We start from the raw sequence: 25505 nt of genomic DNA, 5'->3' as shown, positions 1-25505 counted from the left end.
TCATTCCGTTTTTAAGAAATATAACTTCTAACTCAATTTGAAATTTTCACATTTTCAATATAAACATTTATTGGGCACTTACTAAGTCCCTGGATAGAATGCTGCTACTTAACCATTTGAACCAATGTTCCCTTTTGATAAACACAAAAACCTCATTCCCTAGGGGCACATCTACCCTTGTCTTACCTACTCTCCTGCTTCATATTGAGGATGCACAAAATTCTTTTCCATATATTCCCATCTGTCAAGATTTTGTTGATATTTACTTTTTGTGGTATTACACAAGCAACAAGGTATTGTTTCCATATATAAAACTAAAAATCATTACTTTGCTATGTGTCTTTAAACTACGCATCACCACCATTCCTGATACTCCTCCTCACCACTTCTTCCTCCAATCACATTTGAGAATCACTGCTCCTAAAGGTATGTGCTGAGACTAACTGAGCCCTAAACAAGTCATTCTTTCTACAAAACTTGGTAAAAACTTTATAGGCAATTCTGAAACCTGTCCTTGAAGAATGAGTAAGATTTTGCCAAGCAAAATATGGAAGGGAAGCTGTCTAGGAAGCTCCTAATAGAGGGAGCAACTCAAGAAAAGTGTCTGGTCTGTTCTTGCAAGAGCAACAGCCCTCTGTGACACAAGAAGTAGTGCTGGCAGGCGTGGCCATGCACACTGACAAGTTTGTGAAGGGCCCTGGATTCGATGACTATAAATAGCACATGCAGAAAATCTGCTACCAAGGAGGTTTAAGTGTGTTATAACACAACTGGATCTTGGTTTTAGGAAGAGAACTCAAATGACCACATGGAGGATCAACTAGAGGGGAGTAAAACCCTAACACATTCAATTTAGTAAACCACATAACATACATGCCCATACATAAAACTCAGTTTTTCCTTACTTCAGAAAGAAACACCAGAGAAAACCTTGTTATATATATATATATAGACTTTATACAAACATGCCCTTTACCTTCTAGTTTCTTGAGTAAGAAAGATTTCCCACTTCCCCACTGTGCATACAGCCCCACACAAATGGGTGGCTGCATGGTAGGCTCACTGAGAATATCCGCCAGGGCACTGCTATATAAATCATAACCAAGCATGTCGCCATCCGTTTCGGTAGGAGACAAGTGTCCTGTGATTATAAACACACCATATCCTTACATTAAAAAGACATATTACTATTAGAAAGGAACATCAATTCTCATTTATCAATTATTTATTTAATAAGAGAAAAAAACTTATTTTAAATGGTTAGACCTGTGTAAAAATAGGTTCAGAGATTCTCAGATTAATACCATATTTCCTAGAACTTAAGATACCTATACCTACTGATTGTAAGATACATCATTATTTTGTACAACTAAGAAAGAAAAAATGCTGCCAAACTGTGACACAATGTTTTCTAATCCATCAACTACAAAACACATTCTAATTTCAGAACTGTTAAAATGTGGAACAATGTACATTTTACAATCAATAAACATGATTAAAACATAAACCAGCACATAGGATTGAATATAATATGTGTAATACCTATATAAAGAAAGCTATAAAATGTTACTGAAGAACATAACGGATAATTGGAGAAAAAGAGACATTTATGGTTCCAGGCAGAAAGGTTCAATGACTTAAAGACAGCAATTCTCCTCAAATTAATCTATCACTTTAAGTAAATTCTAATCAAAATCCACGAGAATTTTTTGAAAAATTGAAAAGCAAGAACATGTAAGCATAGCTAAGAAAAAATTTTAAAGACTACCAAAGAATAGTTGTCTTTGGAGAAGAATCAAAATATACTATAAAGCTACAATAATTAGAACATTGCAGAACTAGCACAGGATATTAGCATAAGTGGCATTTCAAATCACTGGGGAAAGGATGCATTAGTAAGTGGTGTTGGGAAAGGTTAGCCATCCTTTTTTTTTGTTTTGTTTCGTTTTTTGGCAAGGAAGACCAGCCCTGAGCTAACATCTGTGGCCAATCTTCCTCAGCAAAAAGAGGTAACATCTGTGCCCATCTTACTCTATTTTATGTGGGACGCCTGCCACAGCATGGCTTAATGAGTGGTACGCAGGTACCTGGGATCCGAACCTTCGACCCCCGGGCCACCAAAGCGGAGTGCGCAAACTTAACCGCTATGCCACCGGGCTGGCCCCTAGCCGTCCATTTTTAAAAAAATAAAATTAAAACTCTATACATCTCATACTTTAACAGAAATAAGTTTCTGAAATATTAAAAAATTAAATGTAAAAAGTAAAACCATAAAAATACTAGAAGAAGATATAAGAGAAAAAACTTTTTGAATCTTTGCATAGAAAAAGCCTCTCTTTCTCAATATAATACTGGGGCCAGAACAGCAGTAAAAGACAGACAAATACACTACAAAAATGTATAACTTTTGGATGGCGAATACAAAAACCCATCACCATAAACAAAGAATAAGCTGGGGAGAGGGATGCAACATATAGGGTGGATCTAGGATCAATATCCACAACATATAAAGACACTTAAAATCAATTTTTGTGTGTGAGGAAGACTGGCTCTAAGCTAACATCCATTGCCAATCCTCCTCTTTTTGGTGAGGAAGATTGGCCCTGAGCTAACATCTGTGCCCATCTTCCTCTATTTTGTATGTGGGATACCGTCACAGCACGGCTTGATGAAGCAGTGTGTCGGTCCACACCCGGGATCCGAACCTGCAAACCCCAGGCTGCCGAAGCAGAGCACACGAATTTAACCACTGCGCCACTGGATTGGCCCCAAAGTCAATTTTTTTTAAATATTAAAAACTCAAGAAAAAAGTGGGCAAAGGATACAAAGAGGAAAATGACAAAAATACAAATGGCCTACGAATGTATTAAAAGATCTCAATCTCAATAATTTTACAACACAAATTAAAATGAGATTTTTTTTTTATTGATCTGATTAGCAAAGATTAAGGAAGCTGGAAACATCAGTGTTAGTGGGGAACTGCACTATCATCTACAGTCCGAGGGAGAAGAAATTGTTACAACCATTATGGAAAGTCTATCAAAACTGTGAGCATCCACTGACTTGCCAGTTCTACTTCTGGGAATTTACTGCAAGAAAAAATTCCTAAAAATAAGAGTTAATGGATATACAGTCATGCGTCACTTAACAATGGGGATACGTTCTGAGAAATTCATCATGAGGTGATTTCGTCATTGTGCAAACATCATAGAGTGTATTTACACAAACCTAGATGGTATAGCCTGCTACACATCTAGGCTATAAGTTACTAATCTCGTTGGACCTCCATCATTGACTGAAACGTTATGTGGTGCATAACTATATGTACAAAGATGCTCACTGCAGCACTAGCTTTTTACAACAAAACAAACCAAATATTCATGGATAGAGAACTGAATGTACTATTAGAACCTACAATGAAAGATTATGCAACAATTAAAATATGATATAGTTCATTATTAAAAACTTTTATAATATGGTATGACCCGATTTTTATATTTTTAAAGCTATATACATAGTATAAAATATTTTTAGAAATGTAAAGAAAATCCAAGAGGGTCATTCAAACAATCACAAATTAGGAGATAGGGGACAATGGGAAATTTGCACTTTCTGCAATATTCGTATCTTCATTCTTGAAATTTAACGTGTCATTATTATAATTAGAAAAAAATATTTTAAAATACAAGACTTCATAATACAATAGAACCATACTTAAAAACCAGATGTAAGGAAGAGGCTACATCGCAAGGTGGCAAGATTCTATCTCCTGCTGGTTTCTGGGACCAACATATCTCTTTTTTAATTCTAATTAATTTAATTTTAATTCAATCGTCCCATATTTCAAAACATTACATATGAATGGTTACATTCTCATGTGCATTCTTTTCAATCAAAAATTATTTTAGTACAATATTCCAGGCATTATGCTAGATGTTACAGAAGACACAAAGATAAAAAGAAACAGTTCCTGCCCTGAAGAACTGGGAATCTGGAAGAGAGAAAATTCTAAAAGAAACAGAATAAAAGGCCATATACAATAAGTATTTTAAAAAGGAAATATAAACACAAGGGCTTAAGTGTTCAAACGAGGCAAAAATTTTATCTGGTAGGGCAGACGAGTTAAAACATCACTGAGAAGGGGACAATTGACAGGAGACTTGGAGAGAGACAATTTTAACAAATTCAAAACATTAATGGGGATGAAGAGGGCACAACACAAGCAAAGGTGGAGAACTGTGAGTGCTTGAGCCACAAAGAATACAGAGCATGCTTTGATAAAAGCACAAAGTATACCGGGGAGAATAATGGGCGAAAAGATTTTTAGAAAAGTAGGCCAGATTTTTAGAGTTCTTAAAAGCTGGTTGATGACTCTGAACGTACTTAATTTAGAATGCCATAATACAATGCAAAAGAGCTTTAGACAGGAAGGAGTATTTTTCCACTGTAAAATAATAACTTGCTCAACTTTTATAATCTCCAGGTAAGTGATAACTGCAAAATTGCTGTTGGCCTCTTAATTTTTTCATAGAACATTCATTTTTTTAAAAGTTCAGTCAGGAACAAAACCCAATACTTACTGGCTCCAAATATTTGAGTTAAAATACTTTTCTGATGGCTACAGTCAATGTTGTAGGGAGTCTCGCCTGCTTTGTTAGGCCTATAAAGTAATCGTCCATCCTTGGGATTTCTTAAAAGAAGTTCTGCCAGTTTCCGACTCCTCCCACGAATAGCAATATGCAAAGGAGTGTCTCCTTTCTGTAAAATAATGGCAGGACACTTGAACTTTCGTATTTTTTACATATAGTATATACAGAGTAATAATTATCACGTTTCTTCAAAATAATATAAAACCTGAACTTTTCATATTTTTCATATAGAGTGCATAAATAATATGAATTTTTATCTTCATCCCCCCTGCAATTTCTTTCTCTAGTTCCTTACCTAGCTTTTCTCAGATATTATTTCTCCTACAGCCCTCTAGAATGAAGGTCATTCTTCTCCCTCCCCTCAACTCACTGAAAGAGGAGAAGCAACAGGCTTTTTCCCTGTGGCTCCTCCCAGGCCATAATAGATCCACTTCCACCATAGGTTCATAACCATCCATCATCCAAATATTTATTGCCCACAGATATCAACCACCTTCCTCAACTAATCTGTATTTTATTTCACAACTTTCTTCTCCATTTGTCTAGAAAGCTTCACAATCCATGCTGATATCCCGTCTAACAGGAGTGATCTTGTCTGCTCCAATGTCCTTTGTCAACCACCCACCATTATGTTGAGCCCTTACACTTCGTTCTATCTCCATTCTCTCCCTCAGAGGCCTTTATGTTGTATCTGTCCTTCTCAGGCCACTACAACCTCTTCTGCTTTCCTCACCACTCACTTCTCCCTAACGTCAACCTACCTTCTTTCCTTATTAGAATCTCTAATCTCATTAGTACTCACAACCAATTCTAATGAAAACTAATAGGTGAAAAAAAAAGACCTCTTCACTCTGCCAAGCGTTCTCCCACTTTTTACTTTACAAAGACCTCTCTCGAAGACAATGACCTAAAAGTTAACAAATTAAATTCTCAGTTCTCGTCCACCCTGATCTCTCTAGAACACCAAATGAAAATGACCCACAATGTTCTTCCTGTGGCTTCTATGGCACAACCTTATCTTGACTTTGACTTTCCTCTTCTGCCTCAGGTCTACTTCTCCCTTTTCTAGATTCTCTTCCTACATCCTACATATGGCACAATAACTATGTATGGAGCTCACTATATGTAAGGTACTGTGCTGAACACTTCGGAGGATGTAAAGATAGAAGACAAAACAGTCACTGACCTTACAGTGTAACAGGAAGAGACTGGACAAATATGCACAATTAAAAGACAAACTAGAAGGTGACACATGCCATATGAGAAGTAAAGTGTTGACTTTAGCTTTCCTTTTTCTTCCCATTGATGATCTTGGTCACTCCTATGCAACTCTCATCTCTCGGTAACTAACTACCAAATTCCCATCACCAGCCTTGATTTCTTGCCCAAATTCTAGTCCCACACTACCCAATGCCTATTACTCACAGCCTCCCAAATGTCTTATCAACCCTCAAAGTAAACACATCTAAACCAGATTTCAACATCTTATTTTCCCACCTGAAACCCATTTCTTAATCCTAAACCAGTGAGAAGGTAGAAATATATCAGTAGCATTTCTGCCAAATACAAAATTTATAAAAATGCAGGGAAGACATTAACACATCCTGCCAATATGCTGAAGATAAACAGAGATCAGTGATAGGCTAGGTAAAAATAACATTAATCTTTATTGTTAAATGTATTTTTATGAAATCCTCTATGAAGAGCCAGGTTCAAGACTTTTACAAGTTTGTATTCCAAATTCTAGCAGGACAGCACCTTATCCGTCCTCAGTAAGTACGTGTTAAATGAAAGAACAACTATCCCAAGTATCATGTGTGCTTGTCAGTGAGTGAGTGCTGACTCAGAGCAAAGCAACACACAAAAGGATACGGAGAGAGTGTCCTTCAGGAAACTTACTAACAAGTAGGAAACAATTATTTATAAAGGGCATGTTACAGAATTAATGAGCCATATGCAACCTTACAGGACATGTAGTCCAGTGGTTGTTTATTGCGAATTAGAGGATCAAGGCCAGAAATGAGTCGATAGCAGAGTGAGAAAAACAGCAATACAGGAAGTTTTCTATAAAGCTAACTATATTAAATTTCAAAATCTCTTCTTTGACTTTATGCCCTTCCTAATTTTTAATATTAAAGTTTCCTTTCTTTCATATGAAACTGTATTAATATGGTAATGAGAGGTGGGAAGATTTTGTTGTTGTTTTTTTTTAAATAATGTTTCTTGATAAAATAAAAGGCAAATACATATTCATTCTGTGGGTCTTTTTGTTTAATTGCCTCATAAATAATAGAAAGATAAACTTCAATCTATTATAAATTAGCAAAGCCCAAATCATATCATACATTTAGAAGGAAAAATTTATATTTCTTACTTCATACATAAATCAACTCACTTCTTTGCTGGGAGAAAATCAATTGAAGTAGAGAAAGTACCCTGTTTAAAATGAAAACAAGCTACAACCAAGAATCAACTCCATATGAAGTATTAAGGCATTTAAATTTATTATGTAAAACATGAAAATTTCTCTAAAAGGATTATGAGGACATATGGCAGAACATTTTCCCTCCTATTAGCAAACATTAATGTCAGTCTGCTTTGAGAGTCTATCTCCTCCAGTCCCTTTGGATTCTTCCTTTCTGTTTACCTGCAACAAGCTCTCGCCCTGATACGACCTCCTTGTACAGTGGTCTATGGCAGCTCCCCATAACCTATATGAGCAATAGGGGGAAAATGTGAAGCAGCTTCCTTAACAGCATACTCCCCAGCATGCCGTTGGAATAGCCAAGAAGATATCCCAGCATCAAAATCTCACACAGATATCCCCAGCAAGTAATCTCTCCCTCCACAAAATAAAACCAGAGCCCCTAAGTCCACCAGATACAGAGGTCAGTCTACCAACTGCCTTCCAAAAAGTGTTCTCTCGGCACACATGTTTCACCTTATCCACAGCAGACACTTTAGCTCCTTTATCTAGCAGCAGCTCCACCACTTCAATATTTCTCATCTTGGTAGCCTTTATAAGTGGAGTTTCACCATCCTGCGGGCACAGAGAAGAAGGTTTGCCAGATTAACAGCTTTACTCCTAAATGTTTAAAGTCACATAAATGCACATGTAAGAATTCAAATATCTGACTCTGGTACCAGTCTATATTGAAAATGCTCTCAGGAAAACATAGTTGTAAAAACTAACAAGAAAAGTGCTTTTCCTTTCACAACCAATCATCTGTATCAAATCAATTTTTTATCACTCAGCTGAATATGGGATGTGCCCAGCTACCTATCAGACATTTCTAGTAACAGTTCCCTGCCTCTCTCTGCTGCTGCCATTCCCCAGGTTCCACCAGTGACATCTGGGGCAGCATCTCAGAGACTACTTCCTATTCTCACCATCTCCCCAGCAACCAACCCACAGCCCAGCCAGTCAATGCCCAGGCAAGCCAGTGTCTAGATTTTTCAGAAATCTATACCAGTGTCACTTCAGTTCTCCGTACACCTAAGGACCTGTGTGCAGCAGGGAAAACAATTTGATACAAGCAGTATGCCTTTGGAAAACCTCAAAAGAGTTCATGATTGCTTTCAAAATCAAATTAAGGGAAATAAGAAGAGACCATCGCTCAGCACTGAATTAGAAGAGTGCAACCTGGTCAGAAGCAACAGGTGGTCACAGTGGCTGAAACAAACGTCCAAAAGATAAAGAAAAAAGATTATCAAGGAGCCACCTGCAAAAATCCCAGGAAACTTTCTGCCCTAGGGCACTGAAGTTACCATCATCAGTTCAGAAAGATGCCGGTCCTGCTCTTCAGCAGATGAAATAGGATTGTCTTATGGGTGACTCCGTAAGTTGCCTTATTCATTAAGAATTCCTGCCATTTCAATCCAGAATCCCAAATATATTTTCCCCATGGAAAACTATTACACATAAGGCCAAATACAATCACTAAAGTCTTACACAGTTTTATATTTTTCACATGATTTAAGTAAAATAGACTGAAGTGGCTGGTTTGGGGAACCAATAACCACTCACAATGGTCTTTTAAAAGGAAATGTGTTCTGCATTCCAAACAACAGGAGCATAAAAAAATTCTGAGGAAATCATCTGTCCACAGTTAATGAATAGTTGATATTGTATTTTCTAAAAGTATTTAATTAAAGTAACAAATTACACACTGTATTTTGCTATGAATACACAACTCCTGAAAGGATACAAAGTTGCTCCTCAATTTAATATAGCATATTGCCAGTAAAATCAGTATAATTCTAATATCAAAGATGATTTAAAAAAATAAGCAGTACTAATATTCAGCACTGGGTATTGCTAAGACAATAGAAATGTCATTTATACCTTTGTGCATATTTCAGTGTCAGGGTTGCACTGTAAGATATCTCTCACCATTGTTGCATTTCCTTTCTCAACAGCCCAATACAAAGCAGTTTTATTGTCCTATATAATAAAAAAAATTCAACAATCACTTCATAAAAGATATAATATTAAAAACTGCTACTTGTAAACATAAAACACCATTATTAACATTTCTGCCTGAGAGCATTAATAAATCTTACCAACAAGCAGCACGGTGGGAAATAATATTAATCCTTATTCTATCTTGGATTTACTTTTGAGAAATTCTTTATGAAAGAAGCCTAGGAAAACTTAGTATTACTTGACTTAGAAAGCAGCTACCCCACATAGTTGATAAAGAAAAGTATGCTTCTGTAATGCGAACAGATTTCAGGACCATGCACTGGGTTGGAAGTCATCAACACCTGAGCTCCATAACCTCGGACAAGTCAGTAAACAATCTGACCCTTGGCTTTTCAGCCGTCCAATCTTTTCAAAAGATAATGCATGAGGATGTACTATACAAACATAAGGTGAATTGTTTTTATCATTTTTATCTTTGTTAATCTCCACCCACCAGTACCCACACAATGGTCTTGATCAGATCCTTTAAAATCCTATCTAGTTCAAAAACCAAAAAGAGACCCACACAGACCTTGAAAGTAGAGCTAGAGAACAAAAAAACTGACTAAAACCTAGGAAAATAGGACTGACAGACACAAAGGAGTTAGGTAAAAGTCTAAACAGGTGATCCAGTAACCACCTTTTAGTGAAAATATGATTTTAACCCAAAAAATAGTGAATGACTTTCTGCTGCTGCTACATTAAGTTTGCTATACCAAATTTCCCCAATGGAGTTCCCCTTCTCAAAAACATACACTAACTTTCCAATTTTCTTAGCTTGGTACTCGAACCTCCCTTTCTATTTCCATCTCCATCTCCCATCCCATCCTCCCCACCACCCCACTCCCAGTCTGATCTATTCACCAGTTAAGGAGTACAGTCTTTCACTTTCCTATTTTCTTGAATTTTCTCATCCTATTATTCCACTATCCTTGCTGGAAATACCCAGCCTTCTTTTCTCTACCTTTCTAAATCCAACTCATCTTTCAAACTTAGCTCAAATCTACCTTCCCTCAAAAGCCTTCCTTCACACCCCCTTTCCCCATCTCAAGACTCTTCCACGTGAACCTTTCACTAGGCAATCAGTCACATGCCATCTTATAACAAAAGTGGCACCGCTTTTTATGTTTATGCAAAAACATAAAAATAAACATAAAACAAACTAACTAAAACCTTCCTAACTAAAATACATGTTTCTTACAGGCAAGGGTCCCATGTTAAGTCCCTCATAGCATATGGCATAAAATATTTATTAGTTTGATTCCAAGACAGACTTGGATACAAGCTAAATACAAGGAAAAACTGAGCAGAAATGTAGACTAACACCACAATGAGCTATTAAGTATATATGTTTTTAATCTAAAGCTCTTGAAATATTGGATAAATCCACAACTTCAGTGAAAGCTTTTACCTAAAATTAATAACCTTTGTAGCTCTGTGAGCTATGACTGCCTTAAGCAAAGTCCACAGGCAGTACCCAAGTGGTCCTACGAAAGGCAGGCAGAATGGGAAAAAGGAGAAGAAAGATAAAACAACAGGAATGGAAGAACAACATATGGATGAAGAAGACAAAATAGAGGGAAAATACTGAAGAAAATAAGTCGCATACATTCAAAGTGCCAACTGTCTCAGTATCATAAACTACTCATTTCAGGACTGAATATATTTATACACTAGTAAGGGAGGTGTAGTTGAAAAACATGAGCTTCTTTTTGGTTTACTCTATCTAAATAACTTGACATTAATACAGAAATTCCACAATAATAGCAGTGAAACCTAGTAACACAGGCATCCATTAAGTATATTATGTTTTACAAGTCTATCTCCATAGGAAAGTTGGAAGAATGACATTATCATCAGTCAACACATACAACCGATTATACTCAAAGATAACAACAGTGCTGTAATCACACATACCTGTCCTCTAATGTCTATATCAGCATATTTTTGAAGAAGTGCTCGAACAATTTCCACATGACCACCTCTGACAGCACCAATCAACACAGTATCCCCACTCTAAAAAGAAAAAAAAGGTGAATTGATGATAAGAACAAATAGTACTAATATACTAGATTTTTTCTGAAAATTTCTTGAAAAAAGAGTATCTCTAAATGAGAGAAAAATTTTAATTAACTAATAGTAATACCTGATATTAATAAGTCCTAAGAGTAAGGGACAGAAGACTTTATATCTCAAAATGAGGACTCTGAAATTCCACAACAAAAGTTCAGAAACAAGTTACCTAGAACAATAAGCCATTCTCTTTCAAGGTAACCTCTCATTAAAAACATAAATTAAATAAAATGACACCATGGCTGTGAATGAACCAGATGAATATTTGGAAATTATATAATACAAATCCCTTGGAATAATGCTGAAAGTTATGGATTCTAAAAAAGGGAGTCGTAAAACTAGAGCCATCAGCGGGTTCATAACCACATTTAATTAAGGGAGAAGGTTAATTCCCAGATCAGCATTCATATTCCAGTCAATTTGGCATTACAGGCCAACAGTACATAAGACTGACTCATTCTCCAGTACAAGGCTTAGATGAAGTTCATTACCTCATAAGGACATCTCTTTGCCCTGAAATTATATTCACCAAGCAATAATCCTCATTAATTATATCTTCCCACTACTTCAAATACTGGAAATGGCTATTTTGGCTATGGGCATAATTGTCTTTTTTTTTACTGCTAAATTACAAATCAGTTGTAGGAATTTGAGTTGGATAAGTCCATGAGGTGTGGCTCCTCTCAATCCTGAGTGGGCCCCAATAGGCTATAAATCAAGATGTAAGTCCTTGAGGATTAAGTTTAGCACCATGGTGTAGTATCTTAACTACTACATTAAAAGTAGAAATAAATCCAAGGCAGATAAATTTTAGTTGAGAATGTTAGCATTAATAGGGGCCAGACAAGTAAATAAATAAAAGGTTATAAATATTTCATTGCTTACTATGTTACACTGTTCTAGGCACTGGGAAACAACACAGACTAGGTCCCAGGTCTGGGAGAATTTACAGTCTACAGGAGACAAACAGACAACATACAATAAACACAAATAAAAAATCAGACAAATGCTATGCAAATAAATTAAAATCCTGTGCTGTGATAGAAAGCAACTGGGTAGCTACTTTGGATTGGGTAGTTGAGGAAGACTTTTCTTAGGAGGTAATATTTAAGCTGAGATTGGAATGACAAAGAGGAGCCAGCCACATGAAGATCATGAAGATCAGCATTCCAGACAGAACATAGCTGGTGCAGAGGCCCCAAGAGAGCAATAAGATCAGTGTGTTCAAGAAAAGGAAAGAAAATTAACACGGCTGCAACCTAGTGAAACAAGAGTAAGAGTGGTATAAAATGAGGACAGAGTTAGGCAAGGACAATGTCATGTGTTTCTAAACTAAAGAAGTTTAACATTCATCCTGTGTGCAAGGAAACTTGGATGACTTTAAACATAGGAGTATACACGAGATTTACTGCTTTAAAGATCACTCCAAGAACAGGGTGGAGAATAAATAAGAGACAATAAGAGAACCCAGTTAACATGCTATTGCTATAACAATGGGAGACGCTGGCTTGGAGCAGGCTGGTGGTGATGGAAATGAAAGGAAGTGGACAGATAAAGAATATGTTTTGGAGGTAGAGTCAATGGAACCTGCTGAAGAACTGGACGTGGTAAGGGAGGAAGAGAAATCAAGGCTAATGCACAGGATTCGGGGCTTTAACAACAGGGTGGATGGTGATGTCATTTACCGAGATGGAGAAGACTGAGGGAAAAGCAGGTTTGGGATGAAACAAACAAGACACTTGTTTTGCTGTAAGTTTAAGAAGTCCATGAGACATTCAAGTGGAGAGTTCAAACACAGTTGGATATATAAGTGTAGAATTCTGACAAGAGGTTAGAGCAAGAGATACAATTTTGAAAATTCTAGTGCAAGGGTGATACTTGAAGCCTTGGGACAATGAATAACATCAGCCATGAACAACACCTATACTGATATACATCAAGGACAGTTATAGACTAACAGTACGTGTGACATCCTCAATAACAATATTATTTGACAAAAATTTAAAAGACCACCCTTCAGAAAGACTGACTAGTTTTTAACTTATCAGTTCTAAAGGTGGAAATAAAACTTATCTTAAAACAAACGAATGTCATTCATGAAGAATCTTGAAAGGTAGTGAGAAATTAAGGTAATCTTCCATCAATGTCACCCCTAGAAGACAAACAGGTAACCTACCCTATCAGGTATGTTCACATAGGTTCCAGCATCAAGTAGATCCTGTACAATCTCTGTATGTCCCTCCTTTGATGCAATCATCAAAGCTGTATTTCCATCCTTATCTGTCAAATTTACATTTGGATTCCTCTTCAAAATTTCTTTTACAGACTGTGTGTAGCCTCCTTTTACTGCCACAATAAGCGCAGTCATTGAATTCTAAAAAACAAAAAAAAGCCCAAGAAATTAGTATATTCTAGAAAACATATGATTTAAGTCATAATCATAAAACTGATGTTTTCAAAATGTGGCCTATTATTAACTGTTATTTCTGATAATAAAATGCCAATATAGATAATCAGACACATACCAGGAGGCATATTTTCCATTTTTGAAGAGATACATTAATTCTCTTGAGTCAACAGGACTGTTATGATATTTAACTCTTTAAATGATAATCTGAAATTGGACTCCCAATGAACAAACTCTCTCACTAATGTAATGAAATATAAAATATTTGACAGGATGATTCAAAATTAAACACATTCTAAGTTAAATAATCCAAAGTAAGGTCAACCAGACTTCAAACAAAGAATTGTTTACAATTAAATCTATAGGAGAAACTGAAGTAAAACAATGAATTAATATAGGATATTTCATTAAAAGTATAATATATTCTTCTGTCTTTCACAGTTATGTAGAAACTACATTTTTAAAAACCGTCTTATTTTTAGTGGTTCTTTTAAAAGCTGCATATCTAATTTATAACAATAAATCACCTAATAGAATGTGACAAAAGAAGTATTAAAATTGCTTCTTGAGATTTTGAGATGTCATACAATTTCCTCATAGAAATTGAGATTTTGATCTATTTTGAGATGTCATACAATTTCCTCATAGAAATATTTTGGTTATTAGACCACTTCCCAAAACTAAGTCATAATTCTCTCACATCTTAAAATAACACAGGGTCCGGCCCGGTGGCGCAGCAGTTAAGTTCGTGCATTCCGCTTCAGCGGCCCAGGGTTCGCCAGTTTGGATCCTGGGATTGGACCAACGCACCACTCATCAAGCCATGCTGAGGTGGTGTCCCATATAGAAAAGCTACAACTCTACAACTATGATATACAACTATGTACTGGAGCTTTGGGGAGAAAAAGAAAAAAGAAGATTGGCAACAGATATTAGCACAGGGCCAATCTTCCTCAAATAAAAAAAAAAATAACACAGCCTTTTCAAATTCTTTAGCAGTCAATAATCATAGAGGCAAGCCACTCATCCACCTGATAAACTGTCCAGAAAGGAGGCAAAGATATGAAAAAGTGAAAGATATGACTTCCATGGCTGTCTAAAAAACATGCTCTGTGTCCACACAGCACTAAAATATATACTCCTTGAAGATCAGCAATTAATAGCTTCTGCCAATATGGAAAATAGGAGGAACTGTTGATATTACGCAAATAAGTCAAGCATGATTTAGAGTTCACTTTGTTACATTGCAGCCAGAGATTTAGTAGTCTCTCTTCTCAGAACCCCTTATGATCCATCTCACATAATACTTAATTATGTAAATGGTAGTCTGTATTAATTGTTTCTTGTGCATAAATGTTATTTCCATTAACTGTATTTTTATAAACTCAAGGGAAAAGAAATTTGTTAGGCTTCTCCAGTATTTGGAGACACATTTGGCACAGGGTTGGGTACCAGTATGTGCTCAATAAGGAATTAATAAGTGCTAGTCGGTAGGATGTATTGAACCAATTTTTAAGCTTTCTGGGTTTTGACCACTGATTTCTGATATTCTTTAATCTGTCTATTGGAGAAGGAAAATAAGTCACAGTGAAAAATATCCACGACCAGCCCTGGCAGCCTAGTGGTTAAATTCAGCATGCTCTGCTTCGGAGGCCCAGGTTCAGTTCCCAGGCACAGACCTACACCACTTGTCTGTTAGCAGCCATGCTGTGGTGGCGCCTCACATATACGAAAAGAGGAAGACTGGCAGTGGATGTTAGCTCAGGGCAAATCTTCCTCAAAAAAAAAAAAAAAAAATCGAAAATTTTATTCTAAATTTTTAAAGAACAGGTATTTTAATAGAGCACAACTTTTTTCCACAATGGGTATTTCAAACTATGTGCTTTGAAGAGTATTTCAATTTACTCTAAGATTACTGAAAGGTATTCTTTATAGTTTTAGCCTTTCAAAATTTATGTTCACTAGCAATAGGTCCTTAAAAGCACACTTTTATAGTATATACTATCTACAATATATTTATCAGGATAGTAGAAAGAAAATGCTTGTTTTTCTAAGTTTCACTTAAGATCTGTAGGGAAGCTTTTCCAAGCATATACCTAAAGAAAAACATTCTGTCTCTTAAAACTAAAAACATATCTCTGTTACCAGGGGTTAAAGTAGAAAAGATACTTACAGCTCCTTCTTGATCAACATCAGCTCCCATGGCCAACAAATGTTTTACACATTCCAAATGACCCTTTCGTGCAGCCCAAACCAAAGGGGTGGTTCCATACTATTAAAAGAAACAATAAATTTAAAATTATTATCAAAGGTGTACTAAAGAAACTAGTTCTCAACACAAATTTTGACAAAAATCATACTTTTGAGTACTGCATTCTTAGATTACTGTTCATACCAATCATAATTTAATCCTAGATCAATCATATTTTCCCTATTTTATTTCTCCAAATGGATGATTAACCACTGTATGAAATGTCTTTTAACCAACTTTAACTTTTATAATCAATGACAATTCTTCCATCACATTCATACAGCCTCTAATTTTCAACAAGCTTTCATTGCTTCCCATATCTTGTGAAATACAATTTAAAGTCCAACAGTCTGACTATCGGCAAAAGTAGTAACAACCAAGTGACAAACACAGTTCTAACAACTTTACATGGGTTAACTCAAGTGATCCTTACTACAAGAATAAGCACAATTTGCAATATTACATTTTCACAGATGAGCAAACAATGCCCCGAGTAGTTAATTACAGGCTCAAAGTCACAAAGCTACTCAGAGGTGGAGAAAGACCCATGAACCCAACAAGCCTGGCTTCAGCCTATGTTGTTAGCCACCACCCAAAATCAGCCTTTATACCTGACAAAATTAACTTCAGCCTAGAAACTACACTCAAAAGCACCTTTTGCTGGAACATGATTCAAAAGGCATCAGAGAATATAAATCACGCATAAAAGCAATGCTGTATCTTTGGGGAGTCTGGCAATCAAGAAGCAAATGCATACCCACAGTGACCTTTAACTACATGGGAGACTATATATTGAAATGAACATTTAATGAATGCCTACTTTTTATAACATCCCTGCCCAGTAGAACTGTCTGTGTTGATGGAAATGCTCTATAATTCTGCACTGGCCAATACATTAGCCACTACTCACATATTGCTATGGAGCACTTGAAATGTGGCAAGTGTGACCAAGGAACTGAAGTTTTAATTTTCTTTAATTGTTTTAAGTCTAAATAACCATATGTGGCTAGTGGCTACTGTACTAGGCAGCACCACTCTGTAAATTAGGTCAAACATCCCGGTAACCACACTGTTGAAAGTTGTAGCCCTGGGTGCTCTTCCTGGATTGATGGGACCTTGTGACAGCCAGAATCCCAAGGCTGCCAATACAGCACAAAGAAGCAGGAGCCTAATAGAGAGGAAAGACATATAAGAGGGAGAAGGTTGTCAAGGTTATGGCCTCAAAGCTGGATTAGGAATGAAATAAGGACGGGAGGATCTTCTCCATTTCATTCCTGCATCTATATTCTTCTCCTAGAATTAACTTCTTTTATAGCCTCTTCATTTATGGATAACATTTTCTCTGGCTAAAATGCATTTCCTGACTCTACAAATCAAAATCTTAGACATCCTCAAAAATAATACACAGACATTCATCATTCATAAAGCCTTCTTTAAATATAGTAATGATAACTGAGCACTCATCCTTTGAACACCTATTGCATTTCACTTTTACCCTTCTTTCAGAACTGGACTATGTAAGGTCATATGCTATAAATTCTGCTTTTCCCCCACCCCATCACATTAGCCAGCTACTCCTCACCCCATATTCAGCAGATAATCTCCTTTTCATCATTACAAAGAATTCTTGACATCTGGTGAGACCTCTTCTCTCTACTTCAGAACATCTCTGTAGCCAGCACTCAGAACCACCTCAATAAGTCTGTCTCTCCTCTTTTTCTCAAATCCTGGCCTCTATCTATAACAAATCTAATCCCTTTACGTGTACCCTTGATCCTCTGTTTCATCTAGAACCTTATTCAATAATCTCCTCCTACATCATCATTCTTTTCTTCTGTATTCCCTCTTCCTACAAACTGGTTTAGGTCTCTCCTATCCTAAAAAACTTTTCCAATAAGCTATCCTCCCAAGGTACTCATCACTGCCTTTTTTTTTTAAACTTTCAAAATAATTTATAATGGCTACTTTCAATTCCTTACCAAAACCCCCTCGAAAACTAGTTTCTGCTATAACTACAAACCCACTATCCACGAGTCACCAATAGTCACCTAAACACTAACACTAAATCTGTAGATCTTTTTCTCAGTTCTTTCTTTTCTTCCTGAAAGCTCTCCAGTACTCTGAACTGTTGACTGTCCCTTCCACCTTGAACTTTCAATTCGTTAGTCATCTTTGACATTTCACCAAATTCTCCTACCTAGGGAGACACTGCTAATAACCAGCTCTTTGCTCATCTCGTCTCATTACTACTGACCTCAGTAATCAAATCCATTCTCACATAACCTCAAGAATCATCTCTGTGCAGACAACCCCTCAACACCTCCAGCCAAAATCTTTATGTCCACTATCTAATAGGACAACTTTAACTCTCAGTGCTACCATCACTTAAAAGTCAACACACCTAAAACTGAGTTCATTCACTAAAACTTAGTTCCCAGAGAAACCTTCCTATTTCTGTCAGCAATAACATGATTCTCTTTATCTTCAATCCATCCTACAGTGCACTATTAAATAATGATTTTTCTAAAACACCACTTTGTGTTGATCTACTACTCAAAATCCCCAATGATTTTCAGTGACAACAGGACAAATATCCAACCTCCTTAGTTGGGTATTCAACGTCTACTTCTAGGTGGCTCCATCTACAGCCAGGGCTTCCTTCTTCCCAGCTCCTCTCCACACCACTCAGCTCTACTCACATGCGTCTACTCAATACTAGTAGTTGAGTATGCCACAAGAATCACACTCTGGTGCCTCTGGCTCTCATTTTTCCCTGTGCCTTGTACAGTCTCCTCTCCTACTCTCTATTAATTTAAGTTCTACTCTTTCTTCAAAGTCTGGATTAAGTTTCAGTTCTATCAAATCTTGAACTGACTGCTTAGCCATTAGTGAATTCTCTTCTCTAAACTCCTAAGTCACTTGACCCTTAGCCTTTGCATTTTAAATGTCCCATTTATCTCCCTGCTTCTCTAAGCAGAGATAATTTCTTCTTTGTTTTTATACCTTCGTGTTTAGTGCGGATATGGGGCACAGCACATAGAGGGTACTAAACGTTTTCTCAAAATGTTAGAGTGACAGACTAGGTAGCACAGTACCTCATTCTGGAGGTCCTTGAATGCCAGGTTATATATTTTTCAATAGGCCAGAAGGAGAAATTAAAGGTTTCTCCATCATATTAAAGTATTAAATCAGAAACTTTAATAAACAGAACCACATTCACTTTAGACATACAATAAAACCTCACTAATCTGAATTAGAGGACAGTCAATCTCAATTAGCAAACAGTCCCCAAAACAATATTTTTAAATACCATATTACAAGTATTCGCAATAGTCTCCTTACAGTCCTCATTAAGCTATTATTTTATGTAAAATGAGGCATAACCTGTATAAAGAGCATAAAATACAAAAATCTTAAGTGGACCACTTGATGATTTTTTTACATATGTATACACCTATATAACCATCATCCAGATCAAGATAAGAATGATTTCCAACACTCCCATAAAGTTAAGCAATACTATTTTATTTAAATTTATGCTCAGAATATATTCCAATTATCAAAAATGTCTAATAGCTATTTTCCTATTTCTTCCAACAATTTTGCTAAATTGTTATTAATTTGAAAAGAATATGATTAACCACAATGTCTCAAGTTCTAAGACAGTTAATAGAAATAATGGAGGTACAAAAATGAAAAAAAAGGAACATTCCTTACTTTCATGAAACTTACAGTCTAGTGGTAAGAGAGATAAGTAAATGAATTGCTAAAATTGGTTATGTGCACTAATGGAGGTATGTACAGAGAATACTGACAGTACAGAGGAGGGGGCATCTAAGTTGGCTAGGTAAGTTAAGGAGACTTAACAAAGAAGGTAATATCTCAACTGAACCTTGAAAAATTATATAGGAGTTCATCAGGCAGAGGAAATAATAACATTCCTAGCAGAGGAAATAGAATAAACAAAAACAGAAACTTCACAGAAAACCATAAAAGTTCATAGAGTGTTAGATAATCTTCTACATCCAAAGCATAGTGTATACGGAGAGGAATGGCAAGAAGCGAGCCTGGGGTGACAGACTGGACTCAAACTGCAAAGTCTGCACTTTGTCCCAGAACTGTAGAAGCCATCAAAGCTCTCCAAATGCAAGGAAGAATGGTATAATTTAATAAGTGTTTATTAAATGTTTGAGATAAATATTAAGGATTAAAAAACGAATAGAACAAAATTCTGGGTTGCTTTCTCGAGCTGACAGCCAATGAGCTGAGTGTGACGGATGAACAGAAGCTAAAGCAGACGAGTAGAGGGCATTTCACCGTGAAAGAGCACAAGCAAAGGCACAGAAGGGTTAAAACAGATGAATTCAGGAACCTACACTATTTGACAGTCTAGCCTGCAAGGTAGTTTTGGGGTATAGACAGCAGGAGAAAGGACAGAAAGGGAGGCAAGGCCCATCTTCATACATCATACCAGGGACTGATATCTTTAGGATTTTAAGTACAAGAGAGAGACAACCAAACTTGAATTTTAGAAAGATCATTCTGGCAACAATACACAGGAAGCAGATGGGACTAAAGGTAGGAAGAAGAGTTACAACAGAAAACCTCAAATAATGAAGACGGGGAATCACTCCTCTCTATTTTCCTGAGAAGGATGAATGTGATATAAAAAACAATGGAAGGACACTCAGTACATATTAGCAATAAGGAACCCATCTATGTGATGTATATCTATATAAAATACATTAATATACATAAATAGAAGATACATCAGAGCAGCCTCTTCAGATCATATGAAAATACTTGTAACTTAGACACTGAGTGGACATAATATGAACTGGAACCTGCAAAGATCCTGCTGACCTACCTTATCAGAGCAGTTGACTTTAGCACCATTTTGCAGTAAAAGATGCACTATATCTGCATGGCCTCTCCCTGCTGCCCAAATGATTGGGTAAACACTGTACTGCTGGGAGATGGGTAGGTAGGTGGGTAGTAGACGGGAAGGAAGGGAAGGAAGGAAGACAAGGAGGGAGGGAGGGAAAGAAAAAATCTTTTAGGTGGATATTTACAGCACACATTTGCTAAGAAAAGTACAGTCGTGTGTCACTTAACAATGGGGATACGTTCTGAGAAATGTGTCATTAGACAATTTCGTCCTTGTGGGAACATCATAGAGTGTACTTACACAAACCTAAACGGTGTACCCTACTACACACCTAGGCCATATGGTACTAATCTTATGGGACTACTGTCATATACGTGGTCCATTGTTGGCCAAAACATCGTTACGTGGTGCATGACTCTAAATAAAAAAGGTAGTAATACAAAGTAATATTTTAAAAAATCAAGTTACAGACCATTCTCCACTTCAAAAACACACATAATACTCATAATACATAACTGACAACTAAGATGCACTCAATCTTAAATAAATTTATATTATGAACACATTTATTTTTATAGATTCAATACATACAATGTGATTATCTAGCCAACGGGCAAGAATAATAAGAGGAATATGAAACTTTCCTTATATAATCCCTTCACTACCTTGAATAAAACAACTTCCCTTATATAATCCCTTCACTACCTTGAATAAAACAACTTCTTTTTTTTCAGCTTTATTGAGACATCACTGACAAATACAATTGTAAGATATTTAAAGTGTACGATGTGATGATTTGATATACATATACAATGTCAACAGACTCCTCCCATCAATAAAACAGTTTCTTAACCTGCAGTCTGAGATCAAGTCTCAAGCAAAGTAGTAATGCATGTATTACCATGTATAATAATGTATAGAAAAATGGTATGTATATTTGGTAAATGTCTCTTTTCTTTAAAGAATTTTAGATTAAGAACGCATACCCACAGAAAACAAGGCAAGATGACTTAAGGATTTCAAAATCTTCTTTTGAAATGTTATATAGCTATAATTAACATTTAAGCTCTAAGTGTTGCCGTTTTGATCATAAAAATTGATAAATAAGCTTAGCTTGAGAAAAAAATTTGCATTGTTTTGAAATCACATTCTAAATTATCTTTAATAACATCTAGATCATTTCTATTCACCATGAAGTCTAAAGTATAACCAGCCTTCAGTACTCCCTAAAAGAACTTACCACTTACATTACAGATGAATTTTTTGTTAGCGCTTACCAGACCAGTGACACTTGGATTGGCACCATGAGAAAGCAGCAGCTCTACCACTTCAGTACGGCCTTTATAACACGCCCACATAAGAGCTGTCCATCCTCCCTGAAGGAAAAAAGACGAGGAGGGAGATAAAACTTTGGATCATCTCCAAGCACAAAAATGCCATTAATGAAGTTCCTTCTGTGAATATTCTTTTAAAAACCCTTGTTTTATGAAAGCACTACTATGTAGGTTTAAATTCCCAAGCACCCCAGAGACATATACAATAGTAAGTGAAATAAGTCAAATCTCTTAGGTCCAGAAATAATTATTCCCAAGTTTGTACTATATCTTGGAAATTGAAATAGGGACCATTCATGTTGACTCTTCCAAATTTCCAAGATTTATTTTGGCTCTTTAAAAATTTTTCTTCAGAAAATTTTCTATGTCCCTAGATATTCTCCTCCTTGTATGAGTCTAGACTTTTTCCAGAGAGGAATTTCAGCAATCATATTCAACTCTTGCGTTTAAACACATCCTACAAATCCCAGATCATTATAGTACCTCTTGCTAAAAAAGAGAGAATGCTCAGGCAATGATCTCTAGATCATGATTTCCAGGGATGGGTGAAGTCATCAAGTAGGAATTAACAACATGATAACTTTCGATTTTCTAAGGTACAGGAGCAATTTTCTTTTTTTTGGGGGGGCCAGTTTTCTCCTTAGCTATAATGCAATTGAATAGAAGAGACCAATGTAACCAAATTATACTAAGGAACAAATATTTTGTTTGTTTTTTTAAAACCAGTATTTGGACCAATTTACATTTGGTTCTGAGAATATAAATCACTTAATCCTTCTGATCCTGTTTCATCATCACCAAAAGAGATACAAAAAAAAAATACTTGCCCGAATCTGAAAAAGGCAAAACTACAGAAAGGGAAAACAGATCAGTGGTGGCCAGGGGTTGGGGAGTGGGAGGAGGGGTTGACTATAAAGGAGCAGCGTGAGGGTACTGTTGAAGTGATGGAACTGCTCTGTACAGGACTGTGGGAGTGGATCTATGACATTATGCATTGGTCAAAAACCACAGAACTGTACACCACAAAGAGTGAATTTCATTGTATGTAAATTTTTTAGAAATCAACCAGAATATGGAAAGGAAAGATAGAATACAGACTGGAACAAATGACTCTAACTATATTACAAATGAATCACATAATCACAAAATTACTTAGAAGCTAACCTAGGTAACTTTGGAAAGCAATATTTTGACTAAATACTGTAATGCTAAAGACAAAAAGAACTGTACACAAACACTCCACTTAGTAGGTAATCTGCTTCTCTCAGCGTATGGATTAGAAATGTTGAAATTACTTTATCTGTATACTAGAATTGAACAAATAAGTAAATATATTGTGTAGATAATGAGAGCCAGATTTCTCACCATCAGAAAAGAGCTAAAAATTAAGGAAAGGGAAAAGGTTACAATGGATTGGGTTGGCGGTATCAATCTAGTCTCTTTTTAAAAATATATACAAACACATAGGGCCGGCCCCGTGGCTTAGCGGTTAAGTGCGCGCGCTCCGCTGCTGGTGGCCCGGGTTCGGATCCCGGGTGCGCACCGAGGCACTGCTTCTCCGGCCATGCTGAGGCCGCGCCCCACATACAGCAACTAGAAGGATGTGCAGCTATGACATACAACTATCTACTGGGGCTTTGGGGGGGGGAATAAATAAATAAAATCTTTAAAAATATATACATATACACAGATAGACACAGAACAGATGTATGTGTATGTAAGAGGTAACATCCAGACACGTTATTTCCCAAGTCTACCCATTGAGAAGGACTACAAGCAGTGACACCCCAGTAGCAATAAGCACACCTAACACCTAGATATTGGTTTCTAAATCCTATTTTCTAAAAACGAATAGGGCATCTTGAATGGGCACTTAAAAATAAGTTTAGAACTGGATTATAATCCAAAGAATAAAATAAATATTCATGAACCAATATATATCTATATCTATACATAGTTATATATAGACAGAGAGAGTACTCTTCCTTACAGAAGAATTCCAATTAATAAATGTAGAGGGAATGGGGAAAAAAGAAAAATCACCATTATAACACCACAGTAATAACTGCTGCATGCAAGATACACTGATGGATGTTAAAAGAAATGAGTGAAAGTTTAATCAAAAACAGGATATCTGTATAGTTTCAAAGTATCTTCCCAAAAATATTTAGTAATTACAAACGGAAAAATAGTAATCTTATAATGGAGAAATCTGGCAAATACTACCTTAACCAAGAGATCAAGGTTAACATCGCCAGTGATACATTCTGATATCATGTACCTAGACATAGTGCACTGAGAAGGGCATATCACCTCCGTCATATTTTTGCCAATAAAGCACAATCTCAATCTGATCACAAGAAACACTAGACAAATCCAAATTGAGAGACATTCTAGAAATACTAGATGAGTAGTCTTCAAAAGTGTCAAAGTCATGAAAGACAAAGAAAAGCTGATGTAATCTTTATCACATCATCAATGTATTTAATAAAGCTTTATTTAGGTCAAATTATAGAGTTGGGCATTTAGTCAAGTCTTACATATACCAATATTTTAATCTGTAAAATGCCTGCCCAGAATTGTTTTAATATCATGCTCTCACTTTAATTTGTATGGCACCCTATGCAAGAATCTATGAAATAAAAATTTAATCTTGAGAAAACTATGTCCAAATTTGCAAAATGAAAAGATTGGAACCAACTGTCTACAGCAATAGCTATAGTGTGGTGCCCGTTAAAGGTCCTCTCAAGAAAGAATCTTCACTAGACTTCCTGACACTATATCCTGGAATTATTCCTGAGTTCTAGATGAACCCTGGCGGTCAGTCTCCTCTCCTTTCATGAGTCCAAGAGACTTCACCTTCCCTCACAAGCTCAGCAGCTACTACTACCCACCCAATCCTGTGAGGTTAGGGTTCCTCAATACTAACTACTAAGGGAGACACAGTCCTCAGTCTCCCCAATTTTTGGTGTTTTAAAGCCAAACACAAAGACCCTTTAAATGTTAAAAAGGTGTTGTGATAATTACTTTGGGGAAACTTTTACAGCAATGTACTTCAATTTCTTCTCAGAAATAGATAGGATACAAATGGTTCTGTATCTTCCTATAAAAGTAAGTACCATCCGGGCCAGCCCCGTGGCTTAGCGGTTAAGTGCGTGCACTCTGCTACTGGCGGCCCGGGTTCGGATCCCAGGCGCACACCGACGCACTTCTCTGGCCATGCTGAGGCCGCGTCCCACATACAGCAACTAGAAGGATGTGCAACTATGACATACAACTATCTACTGGAGCCTTGGGGAAAAAAAAAAAGGAGGAGGATTGGCAACAGACGTTAGCTCAGAGCCGGTCTTCCTCAGCAAAAAGAGGAGGAGTAGCACGGATGTTAGCTCAGGGCTGATCTTGCTCACAAAAAATAAAAAAAATAAGTACCATCCACTT

General features: G+C 36.5%; 1 protein-coding gene across 5 annotated transcripts in view; it reads right to left on the bottom strand.

Annotated features, from left to right (window-relative positions):
- The window catches only part of KIDINS220 (kinase D interacting substrate 220), a 117955-nt gene that overhangs the window by 72107 nt on the left and 20343 nt on the right, over positions 1-25505 (bottom strand). For 3 of the 5 annotated variants that reach the window (XM_087437189.1, XM_014792150.2, XM_014792151.2), the window contains 9 exons: positions 22011-22109; positions 20713-20814; positions 15768-15866; positions 13364-13561; positions 11032-11130; positions 8995-9093; positions 7591-7689; positions 4581-4758; positions 977-1141 (listed from right to left, as the gene is read on the bottom strand). In XM_087437189.1, coding sequence (XP_087293315.1) covers positions 977-1141; positions 4581-4758; positions 7591-7689; positions 8995-9093; positions 11032-11130; positions 13364-13561; positions 15768-15866; positions 20713-20814; positions 22011-22109 — 1138 coding nt within the window. The remainder of the gene's footprint in view (positions 1-976; positions 1142-4580; positions 4759-7590; positions 7690-8994; positions 9094-11031; positions 11131-13363; positions 13562-15767; positions 15867-20712; positions 20815-22010; positions 22110-25505) is intronic. The other 2 variants (XM_087437190.1, XM_087437192.1) reach the window with 1 other exon arrangement.

This window comes from Ceratotherium simum, chromosome 11 (assembly GCF_057802395.1).
Source record: "Ceratotherium simum simum isolate JZ-2026a chromosome 11, ASM5780239v1, whole genome shotgun sequence".
Classification (NCBI taxonomy): domain Eukaryota; kingdom Metazoa; phylum Chordata; class Mammalia; order Perissodactyla; family Rhinocerotidae; genus Ceratotherium; species Ceratotherium simum.
The sequence above is the reverse complement of the archived record's forward strand: the minus strand, read 5'-3'. Positions and strand labels throughout refer to the sequence as shown.